General features: G+C 61.6%; 2 protein-coding genes across 2 annotated transcripts; both read right to left on the bottom strand.

Annotated features, from left to right (window-relative positions):
* Nucleotides 1-302: 302 nt before the first annotated feature.
* On the bottom strand, nucleotides 303-3,046 carry LCN6 (lipocalin 6). Its single transcript, XM_087822578.1, has 7 exons — nucleotides 2,960-3,046; nucleotides 2,684-2,823; nucleotides 2,083-2,153; nucleotides 1,487-1,597; nucleotides 1,269-1,370; nucleotides 1,024-1,049; nucleotides 303-320 (listed from the first exon to the last, which is right to left on the bottom strand). The coding sequence occupies exons 1-7, from the start codon at nucleotides 3,044-3,046 to the stop codon at nucleotides 303-305; spliced, it is 555 nt and encodes a 184-aa protein (XP_087678704.1).
* A 4,604-nt stretch (nucleotides 3,047-7,650) lies between these two features.
* On the bottom strand, nucleotides 7,651-15,130 carry LCN8 (lipocalin 8). The gene is made up of 6 exons (XM_016211793.2): nucleotides 15,047-15,130; nucleotides 13,873-14,003; nucleotides 13,403-13,473; nucleotides 13,015-13,119; nucleotides 12,850-12,939; nucleotides 7,651-7,712 (listed from the first exon to the last, which is right to left on the bottom strand). The coding sequence occupies exons 1-6, from the start codon at nucleotides 15,128-15,130 to the stop codon at nucleotides 7,651-7,653; spliced, it is 543 nt and encodes a 180-aa protein (XP_016067279.2).
* Nucleotides 15,131-18,025: the final 2,895 nt, after the last annotated feature.

The raw sequence follows: 18,025 nt of genomic DNA, 5'->3' as shown, positions 1-18,025 counted from the left end.
AGAAGCATCACCGTGGTCACTGCATGGGGAGTTCCTCACATGGAGCGGGGCTCGGACATGCTGTGTGGACATCGGGGCTGACTTCTTGACGCCAGAGCTGGGACTGACAGTCGGGCCAGGCTGGACATGTTTGCACGTGTGCACCTGTGAATGTGGGTGCGTGCTCTCCTCGAAGAGCAAGGCCCCTGCATGCACCTGACCAGGAGCGACAGGCAGCCTCTCCCTGTCCCGCCCAGCTCCCCGATGGCCTTGCTTCTGCCAGACTTCAGGCAGGGCCCCCAGCTCACAGGAGGACAATAGGCTCAGGCCCTCTGCTGCTCCTGCCCAGAGCCCAGGCCGGGGAAGGCCAAACTCAAGCCCTGGACACTGTGCACCCCAGCCAAGCACTGGTGCCAGCTTCCTCAGCCCAGTGTCCTGACCAGACTGCATCCAGACCGCAGGGCCTTCCTCCAGCCCAGGCCCACCAGCCCCTGCCCACCCTGGGATCTTGGCGACTGCTGCCCTTCTCCAAGCCCAGCCCCCTCCTCTGACCCAGAGGGGCTCTGACGAGGGACGCAGGTACAGACCAGGCCTCTCGTCCCAGAGCCGGGTCTCTGCTCCATGGGTCAGCCCTGGGCCCACCTCACCCCACCCCATCCCAGCTGGAGCCCCAACCAGAGCCCAAGAAGGCAACACTTGGGCAGCGGCCCATCTTCCCAGCACACACGAGAGGCCCAGGGCCAATTTGCCGATTTGTGGAATCGCTTTATTTGGATCTGCAGCCAGAGCTCCTGGGTAGCTGAGCTCAGAGGGCAGCGCCTGGCCAGCTCCCACCAGGACACGGTGGGCACTGTCCCCCCCGGGGGCCACAGCATTCACTGAAAACCAAGACAAACATTGGTGACCCAGGTTTACCTTGAGAAGCATCTGCCCCCCAGCCCCCAGCCACTGGCCCCTGCTGCCCACTGAATGTGAGGGCTCCCAGGGCCCCAGGCTCCTCCTGCCGCACAGGGAGCCCCGGGTGATGCTCGGAAAGCAGCTTACCTGGAAGGCCTTGTGCGCACAGGTGACTAGAGGGGGAGTGAGATGGACTGTGAGGCAGGCAGGTCAGACTGCAGCTGCCCCGGCCCCAGGAGCCTCCCAGTCCCTGCCCATAGTGTCACCTGAAACGGGGACCGTCCCTGCAGGCCTGACTCCGCAGGGAGTAGGTGACTCCTTGAAAACCACCCCCAGTTCTTCCTGACTCCCAGAGGGTCCCGAGACTGGCAACGGTGCCTGGGGACACTCACGGTCGGTCTGCAGCCTGGCCTGCTGCTGCGACAGGAAGCCCAGACCCTGGCTCCACTGTGTGAAGAAGCTGAAGGCCTCGGGGCTGGCCAAGTGTGTCCGACCTGCAGGGAGGCCGCCCTCTGAGAGCGTGCGGGGGGCTAGGAGGGACTGCCTGCAGCGGGCCTGGACGGCCGACAGGTAGGACCGCCCCCCGGACCCCAGGCCACAGGCCACGCACTGTACAGCTCCACCGTGGTGAAGGCCTCATCCTGCTGCTCCAGGAGCGTGAACACGATGGCATAGTCCCTGAAGTTGGTGCCCAGCACCCGGTACTCCAGCACGCCCAGGGCTGGCAAACAGAGCCCGAGGGGCAGGGCCATCAGACCTCCCAGTGGCCCTCCCAGCAGGCTGAGCCCCCAAGCTCTGCCCCATCCCTTCCCGCCCCGAGACCGGGCACAGAGCTCTCAGGGACGGAGGGGGGGCACCCTGGCAGTGACTGGGATGCGATGGGTCACGCTCCCCAGAGCCTGTCCCCACCAGGGCTGAGTGACACCCCCTTGCACACTACAAAGGGAGGCCTGGGGTCCCAGCTGAGCGTGGTGGGCACGGTTGAGTCCTCTGTCCTCAAGATTGGCGCCAAGCCTCTGACAAAAGGGGGTCCTCTCACTTCCAGGTGGAGAGCTCACTGAAGCCTCAGGGTGGAGTCACTGCCTTCCCCTCCACACTGGCCCTGCCTGCAGGGGGCCTGGGGATGCTGCAGAGGACCGAGAGCCCCGGGAAATGGAGCCAGCCCCCACCCTGCCCTGGACAAGACCGCAGGGGCATCCTCCTTACAGGGATTCTCGAACACCCACGCAGAGTTTTGCCTCAGCAACTCCACCACACTCAGATTACACCTCTCCAACCTGGGGAAGAGAAGGCCCACTGTCCACTCAGGGCCCATTGTCCACTCAGGGTCCAGACGCGGGACCACAGAGGAGAGTTCTGCCACCCAGACCCACTGCCAACCGGCCAGCGAGGCCACGGGTCCTGCCTTACCCCTGATGGCTCCCGTTACGCGGACCCTGGCTCCAGACCAAATTGAACCCGCCTGGGGCTGGACTCAGAAGAGAAGGTGTGTGAGCATCTGCCATAGATAGAGGGACGGCAGGTCCTGGAGGTGACCGTGGTGGTGGCTGCCCAACAGTGTGAATGTACCTGAGGCCACCGAGCCCTGCACTCAGACCTGGTGAAGGTGCTGAAGTTTGTGTGTCCTTACCACAATTTACATCTGCTTTTTTATTTTAATTAAAATAAAGACAAGAGAGAATAAAATAAAAACTGTTTGAAAGACTGCCCTTGTGGACCAACATGGAGCTGTCTCTGTGCCCGGGGCAGCTGGACTCAGCCTTGGCATCTGCGGCCACAGCCGGTGGGCCAGGCCCAGGGCACTCACCTGTGGCGGGAGGATAGCACCTTCAGCTTATTTTCAGGAGTGAGCGTCACCACGACTCCCTCGATGTTCTTCGTGGCCTTCTCCACGGCGAAGCCCTTCTCACCGGAGGCCACGGCAACGACATACCAGGACCCCAGAAGCTGGACGCAGGAGGCACTGGTGAGAGGCCCTCCCTCCAGACCTGGAGGCACCCTGTTCAGCTGGGAGCCCAGGCGCCCCTTGTGCAGGCCAGCCCGTCCCCCCACAGCCCGTGTGGCTGCCCAGGAGGACCGTTACCTTCCCCGGGTCCAGCTTCCCCAGCCAGGCTGCAGGGACCCTGGACACTGAGACCAGAGCCAGGAGGGTCACCAGCACAGCCCTCATGCTCCTCGAGGTCCACACACCAGCACACATCCCTCAGGCCGCAGGTGGCGGTCCCTCTGGCCTCTAGAAACCCGCTTATATGTCTCCAATATGTCTCTGTGGGCGGCAGTAACCACCACACACCACTCTGGCCTCTCCTCTTGCAAGGTGGCCAAATTACCCAAAGGGTGGGGGCTTGTAATTCTGTGGTGGCCTCTGTGCTGGGGAGTGGGGAGCATGTGCCCTGCTAACCCTGGGGTCTCGACACTTCCTTCCACTCGGAAGGTTCCAGAACCAGCACCCTAACCCCAGGCCACACCCCCTGGCTCCTTCTGAAAAGCCCAGGGACACTGCTCTAAGCCCAGCCAGCAGCAGGCCGGAGTCAAGGCCAAGGAGAGGGGCAGGCACAGCTGGTTCTTTCAGAAGGTGAGGTTTTGGATACTTTTTGTTTCAATCATTAAAAATACGAAAAGTCGCCCAGCCGGTGCGGCTCAGTGGTTGAGCGTCAACCTATGAACCAGGTCACGGTTCGATTCCCGGTCAGGGGGCGAGCAGGAGGCAGCTGATCGATGACTCTCGTCACTGATGTTTTTCTCTCTCTCTCTCCCTCTCCCTTCCTCATTCTGAAATCAATAAAGACACTTAAAATTTTTTTAAAAATACAAAAAGTCCCCCCAAATTTTAAAAAAGCTCTCACTCCCACCACCTACCTCTGCTCTCCCGCCCTGGCCTCCCGCCCCCGCGCCCAGCCAGCGCTTGGAATGTCCTGTTCTCCCTCCTTCCGCATTTCCTGTCTGGACCTGCCCCCTCTGGCCGGCCTCCAGCTGCGACCTCCCACCTCTGCTCCCCATGACCTTGGCCGGTCCCTCGTGGGGCTCCTGGGAGCAGAGCACAGAGGGCTTGGCAGCATCTGTCTGAGCCCCCAAAACCTGGGAGGTGGCAGGAGGACCCTTCACTGGTGGTGGGTGGATGCAACCGGAAACCCAGGTTCCCAAGCCCCCTTGGCTGGTTGCCACTCAGGGTTCTGTTGCCACAAGAACAGGGCTTTCGGGGGCGTGGGGGGCTTGGATGTGCCCCCACTGCAGCCCCACGTGGGAGATGAACCCGCAGGGGAAGGTGAACAAGTGAACCCGCCCTCGCACAGCTTCCCACTTCCTCCGGGGCCCAGAAAGGCTCAGGCCTTGAACTTGGGTCAGGATGCCCCTGCCTGCCAGCTGGCCAGACGCCTGACGGAAGAGATTGAAAACAGGAAATAAAAACACCACCCTCACCTTCAAGTTCATCCAGCCCATCGTTTGGTCAGGTGCCAAGTGCAGTTTCCTGACAAAACACTGGAGACGAAGGCGAGATACCCAAGAAGCTCCCTGCATGCTTCCTGCCCTGGGGTCGCCAGGCCACCGTCTCAGTCCTCCATCGGCCGTCCTCTGCTGCACAGCACCGACTGGGGATGTTCTAACAACACAGTCCGCAGGGTGGGGACGGCCTCGTTCAGGTGGCAGACCTCGAGGTGTCCTCACGGGCGAGTGGGCTCTGTGGGTCCCTCTCATAAGGGCACTGATCCCATCACGGGGGCCCCACCCTCACGACCTAATCACCTCCCAAAGGCCCACCTCCCAACACCTTCACCTCAGGGGTCAGGATGTAACCTGTGGACTTTGGGGGACACACATGCAGACCTCAGCATGGACTGTAGAGCCAGCCGACTCCTCTGCGTAACAGGCTGAGAGCCATGTTTGAAACAATATTTTCATCATTTTAATTTGACAATTTTCAATTTACAGCTGGAAAACTATAAAAAGCGGTGCAGATGAAGGTCCTCTGTGTAACCAAAGATGATGATGATCCTTAAAACGGAAACTGCGCAATCCACCAAAAACTAGATGGCTCTGAAAGAAGAAAACAGACCCCCCCACCCTCCATTATCTGTAAATAAAAAACCCTGCCGTCCACCAGGGGTCGCTCTCGAGCCCACAGCTGAGACAAGGTGGGAGGAGACCAAAAATGGACTCAATGAGCCCCAGGAAAACAAGCGGCCTCAGAATGCAAAGCTCCTGAAGCCTGCAGGCCAGGCCCGGCCAGGCAGGGGCTTCAGAAAGGCACCCTGAGGGGAGGGGGGTCAGAACCAGATTCACAGACAACCCCCCAAGTGCCACCCAGTAGAGAGAACTTCCTGCCCTCGTGTGACTGGGTGCCTATGAATTAGGAATCTCATAAGCCCCCCAACCTGCCACCCCACCGGGACATGGGGAGACCCTGTCAGTCTAAACCTAGCTGCTGTGAGAAGAAACCAAAGGGGAAATATAAACGTTTCCCCGAGAGAACACCCCCTGTAGGGCAGGAAGCAGGAGAAACTCACACACTTGGAACTAAATCACATACCCTGTAGGTGGGAGAGGAATTTTTTAAAAACTAAGAGCAGAAATGAACAAAAAATAGGAAAAAATGAAATTAGAATTGATCGTGCTTAGGAAACAAATGGTCGAATGGGCTTTAATGATGCAGAAAAACGCCCTGGAGTCTCCAGGCAAAGGACAGAGCCTCCCCAGCAAGGAGCAGAGGGGAAGCAGCAGGGCCTGCGGGGGCTCGAGCCGGCCACCGGGTGTGGGTCAGGACCAAGGGCCTGGAGGCCACCGCAGACCCGAGGGTTTACTGTCTTTGTAGCGCAGGAACGGCACCAGGTGTTAGACCTCGGCGCAGTTCTGGCTAAGAAGGAATTCAGAGCCAAGGCTCCAACTATAAGAAAAAGTTTACTTAGAGGTAGAAGAAGTGAGCGGGAGAAGAAATGGGATCAGGAAACGAGTGCGAGAGAGACCTTGAGAGAGACGAAAGAGGGGGCGAGAGGACCGGTGTGCTAGGGTCAGGGCAGAGCTCGCCCGGGAAGGAAGGGGTGGGGAATGGGGCTGGGGTCCTGGTCTTGAGGGCTTTTACCTGGAGGACCTATTGAATATTCATATTAATCAGCTTTCCAGGTGCGCCCCCTCAGGGTGATTGGTGGGGCCAGGACAGGGGGTCATTAGTCAATGCAGCTGGTCCTGAGGCAGCCAAAGGCCTTGCTCAGCCTGGTTTTGCTGCTTTTCTGGGCCTGGAGCTGAAACACAGCTGAGGCCTAGATGTCTTCTCCAGGGGTTAATGCTTAAGGGAGTGGCCGTGCAAGGACCTAAAGTTGTGCCCGAGGCTCTGAGCCCTGGTGACCCTCTGCACCCTCCCACCAAACATCCCAGCAGAGGAGTCAGCTTTCTGCGAGGCAGGTTCCTTGCACTTGCTGCAAGCTCTGGCCACTCAGATCTGTGGGCTGTCCCCTCAGTTCCTGAACACCTGACTGGTCAGGATTCAGCCTCCAGGTGTCTCTCTGTGCCTCTTTTGTGATTTGGTCCAAGGTTTGTTAAGGCGAGGACCCTACCCTCGGGTGGTCCTTACCCTGGGGGGGCCCTCTGGCTGGTCTGGTGCTCCCTGCCCCCAGCCCTGGTGATTTCAAGCACCTCCCTCCTGCCTCAGCCATGAGCCTCGGGTCACCGGCCTGACAAAGCGTGTGACCCGAGCAGTCACCGCCCAGCAGTCCCAGCTCCGTGGATGGAACCAAAGGGGGTGATAGTGCCTGTTATAGTAACAAAGAGCATGGTGGGGACCCAGGCCCTGGGCATGGACAGGTCCACCATGCAAGGTGCTGGGGCTAGGAAACAGTGTCCACGGGATTCGAGTTGGGGCAATAGGGAGCCACAGCAGAATGTAGGCACCTGAATCAGGACCTCTGCTCAGGAGACCCAGTCTGGGGATAGCCTCGGTCTCGAGGGAGCAGGACAAGACTTAGCAGGGAGTGACCATGGGAAGCCTGACAGGGGCTCTATGCAGGGCAGGGCTGGGTGGGACCCTTGAGCAGGAGAAAGGGAGAGAGCAGGGAGCTGTCATCCCGGGTCTGAGCCACGTGGCCTGACTCAGCCTCTTCAGGCAGAGGTCCAGCGGGGGTGGCATCCGTCTCAGTTCACATTTGGCACCGATAGTATCATTTTTAATGCAGTCACAGAAAATATACCCCGCCACCCCCACCTGTCACCCCTGGCCCCCCAGGAAAGACTCAGGGCAGCGGGTGTGGTAATGGGATTTATTTGGAGCTGGTACTGTTGGCCCTGGGCAGGGTGGGGTGCTCCCAAATTCTTGGCCTGGGGACAGGGCTCCTGGACACAGAAGGGCAGGGGGTCAGGGGCTGCCTGCTCCGAAGGCCCTGGGGGCAGCGGTCAGGGTCATAGTCGGCACTAGGCGTCCCGGCTGCCGTGTGGCTTTGAGCAAAGCACAGCCCAGTTTCTCTACCTGCAAAGCAGGTAACAGTCCCCACCTCTCGGGCTGTGTTGAGACAGAGGGTTTGACAGGTGATGGGTTGGCATGTGTGGGATGTGGGGGCCTGAGACGGTGACCACAGGGCTCCACTCAGGTGGGACATGAGCGAGCAGAGCCACCAGCAGCCCCTCACACCCTGCTAGATGGAAAGGTGGGACCAGGGGACAGCCTCCCCACCCAGCCCTGCCCCTGCACCCCACCCTCCAGGGTCGCCCCCCCCCCCCAGCATCCTGTTTTCACCACCCTGGAGGCCCAGGATCTAGAGAAGCCGGGGCTCCCGTCAGGCCGGGGTCTCAGCGCGGGCTCAGAGCAGACAGGGCGAAGCTCACCTCCTTCAGGAGCTTGGCGCACCCCCCTGCAGGACAGGGGCAGTGTGAGGCGCTGCGGGATGGATGCCCAGACCCCACCCGCTGGCACGGAGCGGACAGTCGAAAGCCTTCACCCTCAGGCAGCCCTCGCGGCTCAGCCTGCTGTCCAAACTGGCTCTGACTGCTTCAGGGAGAACCGGCCACCCTCACAGCCCAGGCCCCTCCTTGCACGTGCGGTGGGAAGGAGAGGCAGACACGGCCCGTCAGGGAGGTGGGGCGAGGGAACAGCAGCTCACCAGCACCGGCTGCAGCAAGTCCACGCAGGTCCCTGTGGACAAAAGGAAAGGTGAGAGGGGAGGAAGGTGCTGGGCCCTGCGCCGGTCGGGGAGCCTGGCCCAGGCCCCAGCACTCACTGTCCCAGGTGAACAGGTGCACTTCTCCTGCCGAGAGCCCGTAGTTCAGAGCCACCTGGCGGAACTTTTTCAAGGCCTCGCTGTACTGTTCCAGGTCGCGGACTGGGAAAGATGAAATGCCGACTGGCTAAGGGGGCACGGGATGGGGGCCACAGCCCCCTCCTGTCCCCTTCCCTGCCTCCTGTCAGAGCCAAGGTCCCCACGGTGGGCCTGAGCCGGGCACAGAGGGATCAGCAGGCCCGCAGCCCTGGGTCGCAGCCTGGGCTTACCATAGAGCTTCAGGACCCTGAGGCTCCTCCCTGCTTGGTGGAACATGAAGTTCATGATGGCGTAGCTGGTGTAATCCGTGACCAACACCCACATGTCTTTGTCTCCTGGGGGACAAGCCAAACAGAGCTCCCAGGCTTGGGCAGGGCCCCACTCTGTCCTCACTGCCTCCCACAGGCCATGCCCCCCAAGAGCTTGCCCCAGCTCATGCACACACACACGCACACACACACGTGTGTACACACAGACACATACACACACACAGAGCACTGGAGTGGGCCTTCTGGGTTTCCTGAAGGGACCTCCCTGCGGGTGGTGGACAGAGGGGACCCTGCTGACCAGGACAGAAAGACACCTAGTTAGACATTTTCCCTGAGTTTCAGAGAGAAGGGTACCAGCCCCCACAGACATCAGGGCTCAGGCCACAAGTTGGGGCTGGGAAAGTGGCAGAGGGGCCCCCAGGCAGGCCTGGCACTGAGCTACACGCAGAGGACTCTGGCCCAGGGTGACCAGGAGCACCCCACTGAGGTCACAAGGAGCACCCCATAGGAGGGCACAAGGTAGTCCCCCTCCCTGGCCTTCAGTGGTCAGTTTGGGCTGAGCAGGAGCCGTGAGGGGCAGGACAAAGGGCCCCCACTGGACCTGGCCAGCTGGGAGGGTGTGGCTGGAGGCCCCCGTCCAGAACTCCGCGGAGCGGAGCGGAGTGGGCACCAGGAAGCAGGCCTTGGGCAGCTCCTTACCGAACTCTCTGGAAAGCTTGAACTTCCCCGGGCCGTTCCCCTTGGTGGCCAGCCTCTTGTCCTTCACACAGCCGGCCTCACTGGGGAGCACAGACCCCTGCAGCCAGCTGCCCCCGCCACCAGGCCCACCACCCTGGACAAGGGGCAGCCCTGAGATCACCCAGAGCCCCCAGACAGCAGGGCCCTTACCTGGCCCCGTGTCCACCTGGCCAGAAGGAAACCACCCTCTAGGGATAGACCGATCCTGCCTCCCCCGACCCTCACAGCGTCCAAGCCCTGGGCGTGCGAGCCAGCGGACAGCGTGAGCCAGCAGACGGTCAGAGGCAGTGGACAGCCTGAGCCCACGGAGGGCCCAGGCTCACCCAGCACAGCAGCCAGGGTGGGTGCCCGGGCCAGGCTTGATCGGGGGCCCTGACTCCTGGGGAGGAGGGGTCCCAGGGGAAGGGCTGGGGGCCCTTCATGAGGTCACTTCATGAACCATCTTAGGAGAGAGTGAGGGCCCCCCAGGATGATGGCTCTGCTCTGCAGGCCCCTCTACTAGCCCTGCCCTGTCCTCCGCACCTCACTCACCCTTCATACGAGGTGGTCAGGACCAGGTTGCCCTCCTTCGGCTCCACCAGCACAGCCCCCAGCTTCCTTATCTTTGGGGGGGCATCCTGCTCCTTGGTAGCAAAGGCAATCTCATACCAGAAGCCTGAAAACTGGGGGTACAGGGAGCTGCTGCAGGCACACACGCCCAGGATGGGGACCGCCACCTCCCCACCGCATGGGACAGCAGTCTGGGAAGTTCTAGGCCACTCCACACTGTGGCGCCGGCAGGGCTCCAGAGCAAGCAGCCCTGGAGGACTCCCCAGAACGTCCGGGGCAGCAGGTCCCCTATGGCGAGCTCCCTGAGCTCTCTACCTTGGCAAAGTTAAAGTCCTTCGCCACCGAGGCCGGCTGGCCCACCGCTAGCGCCACACACAGTCCCAGCAGGGCTGTGAGCACTGTGCCCTTCATGTCCAGGCAGGTGGGCTGCTGGGACCGGCTCCCTAGCGTGCAGGAGCCACGGCCCTCGGGGGCCAGGCCCCCGCTTAATATCCTTTTCAGTGGCCCTCAGGGCAGCAGCAGGCCGGCCTCATTAAGCAGGTGAGCAGCACACGGCAGACCTGCCAGCAGCTGCCCACCCACCAGGCCTGAGGGGGAGCCTCCCCGCTGGGCAAGGGGCCTTGCTGTCAGCTACCACATAGGAAATGCCCAGCTGGGCCCGGCACCCCTCCCCCACGACGGTCAACCTGGGGCTCTGAGACTGTGCATCCTGTGGCCGGAAGGCAGTACCAGGCTCTGGGGCAAGACCACAGCACAGGACAGGCATGACCTGTGGGGACAGCGTGACTCTGGGAAAGTATGTCCCCAGGAAAGCATGTCGGGAGTGTGCGCCGAGCTGGTCACCACGTCAGGACCCACCGCTGCCCAGAACGCTCCACACAGGGGGCCCTCAGCTTCCTGTCTCCCCTCGGACCTCAGACACGGGCACAGGTGCCCGAGGCCTGACAGCTGGGCAGGCTCAGGGCCTGACCAAGGACACAGTGCCCACGGGATGCTGACTGCACAGCCCGGCCCCACGCTGCAGGCAGTGAGGAGCGGCCGGGACGGCCTGGCCCCTGCAGCTCTGCTGGCTGGCCTGCTGAGCCCTTCAAGACCCCACAGCCATCACCAGATGACCAATGAGCAGCATCCCGCCAACCAGCAGGGACCCAAAGGCACCCACCTGCTGGCCTTTGGCTCTTTAACCACAGAATTGCCCCCAGGCCTGGACGGAGGCTCCTCTTACAGGAGAGCTGTGCAGAGGGCCTGACACACCTGTCCGAGTGCACCCAGCAGGCGGGCGGCTGTGTGACCCCAGCGGCTGACACTGCCCTTGACCCCCACCCCCACCTCAAGTGCTATCCTGGCCCTCACCCAGCAGGCACATGACAGGGAGAGAGGTGGGGGTTTTCCAGCACACGGCAGACTGTGCAAATCACGAGGGGGGAGACAGAGACAGAGAGAAATAGAGACAGAGAAGGACAGAGAGACAGTGGGGGGGGGTGGAAAAGCTGAATATAAGTGCAAAAGTGACCCGTGGGGGTCACAGCTCTAAGGGGAGCTGAGTGGTGGGACCCCCCAGATGCAGCGGCCAGTCTGATCTGCTGGCCCTCAATGCACATGCCTTCCTCTGGGCAGAGGCACCAGGGCCAGGCCCCTGAGCCTGGACATGGGGAGCGGCTGGCCCCAGGCTGGATGGAGGAGTGCCAGCCACCCCGGTTGCCCCCAGCCCGACATCCTGCTGTGTGTTTGCCCTCCCAGGCAGTTCCCAAAGTCTTAGTAACTTGATCCTAAAACTTGTGCTTTTGAGTCAAATCTAAAGAGAGAATGGAGCCCACTCAGCTGCCCCCGTTGTCCACCTGGGCTCCGGAGGTCTGCTCTGTCCCTCAAGCAGGAGCTGGGATTCTGATGTCCGGGGCCACCCTGCTCACAGCTGGCCTCCCAGGACTCACTCACCAGAGTGACCATGGTCAGGGGACGTTCCAGAGGCCCCTGCCAGGCCCTGGAGGAAGCCCCAGCGTGCCAGCGACAAGCCAGGCCCAAACATCATTTTACGCTCTGAAACCGGCAGAGTCCGGAAGGCTCTCCCATCCTCCCCACTGTCCCCGGCTCCCTTCCTCTCATCCGTCGGGGACCCTCTGCCCAGCTGCCACTCAGCCAGCAGCCTGCTCTGCTGTTGGCTCAGGAGGTGGCCTCGGGCTCAGGGAGCAGGAGGAGACGTAGCAGGGAGGGTGGCCGTGGGAAACGCGACCCAGGGGCTCCGAGCCGGGCAGGGCTGGGCGGGACCCTTGAGCAGGAGAAAGGGAGAGAGGGGAGCCATCATCCCGAGTCAGCCAGGTGGCCTGACTCAGCCGCCTCAGGCAGAGGTCCAGCAGGGGTGGCATCCCCACAGTTCACATTCAGCAGCGAGGGTGTTATTTTAGGGCAGTCACAGAAAGCACCCCCCACCCCCACCTGTCACCCCGGCCCCCCAGGAAAACTCGGGGCAGCAGGTGTGGTAATGGGGTTTATTTGGAGCTGGTGCTGTTGGCCCTGGGCAGGAGCAGGCAGGGCAGGTCGGGGCTCCCAGCTTCCTGGCCGGGGACAGGGCTCCTAGATCAGCTCCTGGGACACAGAAGGCAGGGGGTCAGGGCTGCCCACTCCGAAGGCCCTGGGGGCAGCGGTCAGGGCCACGGTCAGGCCTGGGTGTCCCGGCTGCCGTGCGGCTTTGAGCAAAGCACAGCCCAGTTTCTCTACCTGCAAAGCAGGTGACCGTCCCCACCTCTCGGGCTGTGTTGAGACAGAGGGTTTGACAGGAGATGGGTTGGCATGTGTGGGATGTGGGGGCCTGAGACGGTGCCCCCAGGGCCTCACTCCGGTGGGACATGAGCGAGCAGAGCCACCAGCAGCCCCTCACACCCTGCTAGATGGGAAGGTGGGACCAGGGGACAGCCTCCCCACCTAGCCCTGCCCCTGCACCCCAGCCTCCAAGGTGCCCCCCAGCATCCTGTTTTCACCACCCTGGAGGCCCAGGATCTAGAGGAGCCGGGGACTCAGCGGGGGCTCAGCGCAGACGGGGCAAAGGCTCACCTGCTTCAGGAGCTTGGCGCACCCCCCTGCAGGACAGGGGCAGTGTGAGGTGCTGCGGGATGGGCACCGGGACCCCACCCCCTGCGCAGTTCCCAGCCTGTCACCGGTCCCAAAGGCCTGGGGCTCACCATGCCGGGCCACCAGGTAAAGCCCGGTGTCCGCCGTCAGCTCCCGGAACCTCCAGAAGCCCGGTGCGAACTCATCCTCCAGGCTGCGAGCTGTGGGGGCAGCGGGGGCTGAGCGGGGGCCCAGCGGGACGGCCCCAGGGAAAGCCGCCGCCCCCGCGAGCTTACTGAAGTACTTGAGCACGTGGAAGTCCTTGCCCTGCCAGTGGAGGGACAGCCTCAGGATGGCGTAACGCTCGTAGTCCGTGTCAATCACGTGGATTTCTCTGTGGCCTGGGCAGCGAGCAGAAGGGGCAACACTGTGCAGAGCTGCACCCCTTGGGTCAGGCTCCAACCTCTGCCTCCCACCGCCCACCCGCCAGGGGAGGGGAATGAAGACTAGAGTAGCCCTTGAAGGATGCCGGGTTTACCGGTGAGAGAACGGGAGAGTCTGGGGCACGTGGAGGGAGGAACGCAGGGAACAGTGTGGGGAACAGCATAGGGAACAGCAATGCCAAGTGTCGCCAGTGTGCAGGGCCAGGGGGTTGTAACTGTAGCAACAGGGCAACGTTCTTACCAGGAAAAACAAATCTCCCCGAAACGTCCATTTCTGAGCCCACTATGTTTTCTGTCTCACAGCTTCCTGAGCTGAAATGCAGCAAAGTGCTCATTAGCAAAAGTCCAGGCTGCATTCCTCCTGCCGGGCACACTCAGGGGCCATGGGGCGGGAGGGTCTTCAGGAAGGACTGCAACAGGGCGAGGAGGGCAGAGGTGCAGGGCAGGGCCCCACCAGCCTCATCCCCGTGGCTCTGTGACCTCCAGAGAGCCACCTGCCCTTAAGCCCATTTTCCTTCCTTTATAAATTGACGTGACTTAATCAGAACTCTATGATTATATTTGACAGATGCACCGCTAGGAGCCTGGGGGCCTGGTCTCAGGAGGCGTGGGGTCAAGGTCTTGGGCAGTGGACACAGGGAGGGCTGGCCCACCCCAGGCACCTGGCCACACACCTGCTCCTGCCCGAGCTCTGGGGAGCCGGCCCCTTACCTGTTATAAGCAGCCTTCACGGTCAGCTCGTCCCCATTCAGGGTCAGGAACAAGGCCTCCAGCCTCTTCGGGGTCTTCAGCAACAGGTTTTGGTTGGAAGCCACACCGACTTCCCGCCAGAATCCTGCAATCTAGACAGAGGAGACAGCCAAGCCTGTCTGGGGCAGCGGGCGGAGATCCCCGTCTTTGGGTTCCGGGGGGCGGACCCCACCAGGACCCCCTGGGTAGGGAACTGGCCTGTTCTGAAAAGTCAGCAGACAGCCACAAGGCTCAGCGGCAAAGCAGCAGGTGGTCACTCTTCCGAGGGGTCCCTTCTGGCATGGACAGCCTTGCCCACAGGGTGAGCCCCTCCCCACCCAGGCCTGTCTGCAGGTCCCGGACTACTGTTTCTGCTCCTGTCCTTGGGAGGGACACCAGGGGGCAGTGGTGGTTAGAGCCGGAGAGAGACGGTCTGGAGAGGGGTTGACCGACTGTGAAAACCACCAGGGAGCAAGTGGCTCTGTGGGGCCGTTGGCAGCCAGCAGCCCTGTCCCCATGGAAGAGGCACAGTTCTGCCCACCTCACGAGGAGCTCCTGCCTTCGAAATCCACCCAGAGCCCAGAGCTTCCATCTGAAACTCTTGAAAGCTGATTTTTTTTGCAACAGAAAAGAATTTGTGTCCCCAGCGTCGTCTGTCATCTCCAAGCCTGCTGACGGTCTCCTGGCCTCACAGCCAAAACAGACAAAGCAAAGAAAGAGCCCAGGCACAGAAGGATCTAGGTGGGAACCAAAGCCCCAGCCACCCTCCCCACCAGGACAGGCCTCCCCTGGTTCCCACAGTGTGCAGGGCCAGAGGGTGTAGGACCCACCGACCTGGGAGCAAGAGGTGGCCACAGTGAGCCCTGGACCCTGGAGACCCCGGAGGACCAGCAGCCTGGCTGAAGACACAGGCCTGCCCACAGGAGACCCTCAGGAAGGGCTCTGCCCCTGCCTGACCCTGGGTGCCGCCTCCCAACGAGAAGAGAAAGCAGGCTGAGCTCAGACTCCTAGCCACCTGCCCATGTGGGTCGGACCCAGGTGGGTGCTGGGCCCCTGATTGGGGTAGCTTCTCCGGTATCAGCTCGGGGTTGGAGGGACGAGGGAGTAACTGGACCCCTCCTCACCCAACCTGCCCAAGACAAGGAAGGAAAGCCACCTTCTGCAGGTCCAGGCCCTGCACAGCCGTCTCCACCTGCACCATGACAATGCCCAGGACGGTGCTCAGCAACCTGGCCTCCATCGCTGGTCAGCGCTCACCACACCTCTGCCCCCAGCACTGGGGCTTATATCCGAGGGACAGTGAGTGTGACGCAATCACCAGGAACGTCATCAGGCAAACTTGGCCGCGACTGCTCAGAGAAACTTGCTTTTTCTGCAGAGAACCGCCTAGGCCCAGTGATGCCCACAGCCACGGAGGTGGCACCGGCACCCACCCCAGGGGCCTGAGAAAGTCCCCACCCCTGCCAGGGCAGCCTAGGACCCCATCTCCAACCCACACAGGACTGATGGGATGGATGCACCACATCAGGGTCCACGGGCTCAGAGCACCCTGCATGCTCCCGGGGCACCTCCCCATGGACACAGGGGTTCCAGCATCTTTCAGACGAGTCTTAGGACAAACGCTCCCAGGGCCAGCACAGTGCTTCCCAAGAGCTGAGCGGGGTCCTGCCCTCCACGTGCTGGAAATGACTGAGGGTTGCCTCTGCCTGGGAGGTCTCCACAGGGGATATTTCCTGCAAAGGGAGCCCCTCTGAGGCCTAGAGAGGGAGAGGGGCCCACGGGAGACAGAGGTGGGGTGAAGCTGGCTTGATGGACCCCTGCAGGTACCAGGGAACAGACAACTGCTTTTCTCCTTCCTGTGCCTCGTGTCCTCTCCACGGTGATAATATCCAGCCCACCCCATGCCAGGCCCATGCGCAGCATCCTACCCGACTCACTCAGGCCCACCGTGTGCAGCGAGGTGGGACCCCAGCCCAGAAGGCTGCCTCAGAGAGGCCCTGTTCTGCTCAAACTCCCAGGCCAGTGAGCCCACAGCTGGGACCTGAACTGGGCTGTGACCACCCCCACCCACCTTTTCCCCACCAGTGCCCCGGGCCTCCTCCCACCACCGATGCCCTTAGTCTCAGACCCAGGACCAAACAACAAGCATGTCAGGCTGAAGACGGACTCAGGCTCCCCGGACTCCAGTCCTGCCCCTTCCAGCCATGGGACCCAGCTACTCTGCCTCAGTTTCCCTATCTGTAGTGATGACGAAGCAGAAAGGCAGGCACCATGTGGCCAAGGAGGGTCTGAGGGTGCCCAAAGCGACTCCTGCCCAGATTGACATCCCTGGCCCTTGGCGGGTGGGGGTCAGTCTTCCCACCTCTGGGCTGGGGAAGCCCCCCTGGAAGAGCTCCCGGCTCAGCAGAGGTCCTGCACCCAGGGGACTTGCCACCCTGCCTCCCAGGTGTGGCACTGCCTCCGACGAAGGCTGTCAGGTTGGGGCTCAAGCGAGGACAGAGTGGCCCCGAGCTGGCTGCCACACTGGAGACCAAAGGGGACCACACGAAGGTCAGGAACAGTGGGGGTGAGAAGACTGAGGACTAGCTGACCCCGGCCCCAGGCTGACCCTCGAACCAGGCTGACCCCAGCCCTGGGGTAATAAGCCAGGGCCCCCTGGGATGGGCTTGACCAGGCAGCAGAGGAAAGACAGGAAGTGTGGGGACACCCGCTGTCTCTGGGTGACAAAAGGCAGGATGAGACAGCTGCCCTCGGGGCCAACGGCTTCCGGCTCCGGCCCTGCAAGGGCTGCAGGGCTCGGCGAGCACTGAAGCGGGACCTCCTGCGCCTTCCTGCCCCACCCCACACCTGGCCCTTTGAAGTGTGTGTGCCGGACACGACCTGGACATTCAGAGCTCCCTGGGGAGGCCACCAGGCGCGGTGTCAGGGAGGAGAATGGTGGTGGCATGGCTCTGGGGAGGGCTCCCCTGCCCCAACATCTCATCGAGGGTGAGAAGAGAGCCCAGGCCCTGGTGCCTGCCCACTGAGCCTGAACCCCAGCTTGGCCCCTTGCTGGGCAGTTAGCTGACCTCTGTGTGCCTCAGTTTCCAGACCTGCAAAACAAGGAACACATCGGGCTTATTGCACGTGTCCAGCGGACCACCGTGGGCCAGGCTGGCAGGCGAGGGCTCAGAGTGCACCGGCCACCGCCGGGACCCATTTCCAGGCCTCACCGAAGTTTACATATGTGCCCAAGGTCTGGGTGACACCAGCAGTGGGAAGGAAACCCCAAAGCTCTGCCTCCAGCTCCTGTAGTGGGGTCCCAGCAGCAGGGCTGGTCTTCCCAGGGTGCCTCAGTTTCCCACACGTGCTATGAACCCATGGGAGTCAAGCCAGTGGGTGATAGATGGTGCCTGAGGGTACAGCCCCCCACAGGTGCCAAGCTTGACTGGATTCTCCTGCCTCTCAGCCAGGGAGGAAAAAAGCCCCAGGATGGCAGTAAACACAACAGAGCCCACAAATCAGCACCTAAGAGGTGGTCCACATGAGACGCCTTACCCCAAAAGCTGCTTTTTCTTTTTAAAATAATCTTGGGGGTGGAGCACAGAGCTTGAAGACAGGGCTCACCCCCTCTACAGATAGAACCTTCTGGAGTGGCCTGATTTGGCTCCATTTCCTACCCCCTCTCCTCCTACCCAGTGACGTTTCTGAAACAATCACAGGTGTGATGGGAGGCAGGGTAGAATGCCGGGGAGCATCAGCTAGACCCGCGGAGAGTTAAAACAGCCCAAATGTCCCCAGCACCACTGGGTTAGTAGCCAGGAGAGCCAGGGACACGGGGAACACTGGCTGCAGGACCACGAGGAAGCCCTGCCATGCAAACACCATCATGGCCAGGAGAGGCCCAAGGCCCCCTCCTGATGCTGCCAACTGTCATGTCATATCCATTATTTACTGTTTAATTTAGCTTCCCAAATTCTTCGCCATGAACTTGGGTAAGGGGCCTGATGGTTCCCTGGTGTCTATGTTAGGGTTTGGGCCAGTGATGCTGGCTGTGAAGGATTTCCCAACTGAGAGAAGAGATGCAGAAAGAAAGTTTATTATGCTTTCCCAGAAATGGAAAGGGCCAGTGCATTGTAATCAATACAAGGGCAAG

The sequence above is a fragment of the Miniopterus natalensis genome, chromosome 12, assembly GCF_054644295.1.
Source record: "Miniopterus natalensis isolate mMinNat1 chromosome 12, mMinNat1.hap1, whole genome shotgun sequence".
Classification (NCBI taxonomy): Eukaryota; Metazoa; Chordata; class Mammalia; order Chiroptera; family Miniopteridae; genus Miniopterus; species Miniopterus natalensis.
This window is presented reverse-complemented; position numbering and strand designations above follow the sequence as displayed.

Bases quoted from the DNA above. Each gene is read 5' to 3' on its own strand.
- LCN6 (XM_087822578.1), bottom strand. From the start codon at position 3,046: ATGAGGGCTGTGCTGGTGACCCTCCTGGCTCTGGTCTCAGTGTCCAGG. The intron at 2,824-2,959 runs GTAACGGTCCTC...TCCTGCGTCCAG, and splicing joins GGAAGCTGGACCCGGGGAAG to CTTCTGGGGTCCTGGTATGT. The intron at 2,154-2,683 runs GTGAGTGCCCTG...TCTCTTCCCCAG, and splicing joins GTGCTATCCTCCCGCCACAG to GTTGGAGAGGTGTAATCTGA.
- LCN8 (XM_016211793.2), bottom strand. From the start codon at position 15,130: ATGGAGGCCAGGTTGCTGAGCACCGTCCTGGGCATTGTCATGGTGCAG. The intron at 13,120-13,402 runs GTAAGAACGTTG...CTCGCTGCCCAG, and splicing joins GGGGAGATTTGTTTTTCCTG to GCCACAGAGAAATCCACGTG. The intron at 12,940-13,014 runs GTAAGCTCGCGG...CTGCCCCCACAG, and splicing joins CCACGTGCTCAAGTACTTCA to CTCGCAGCCTGGAGGATGAG.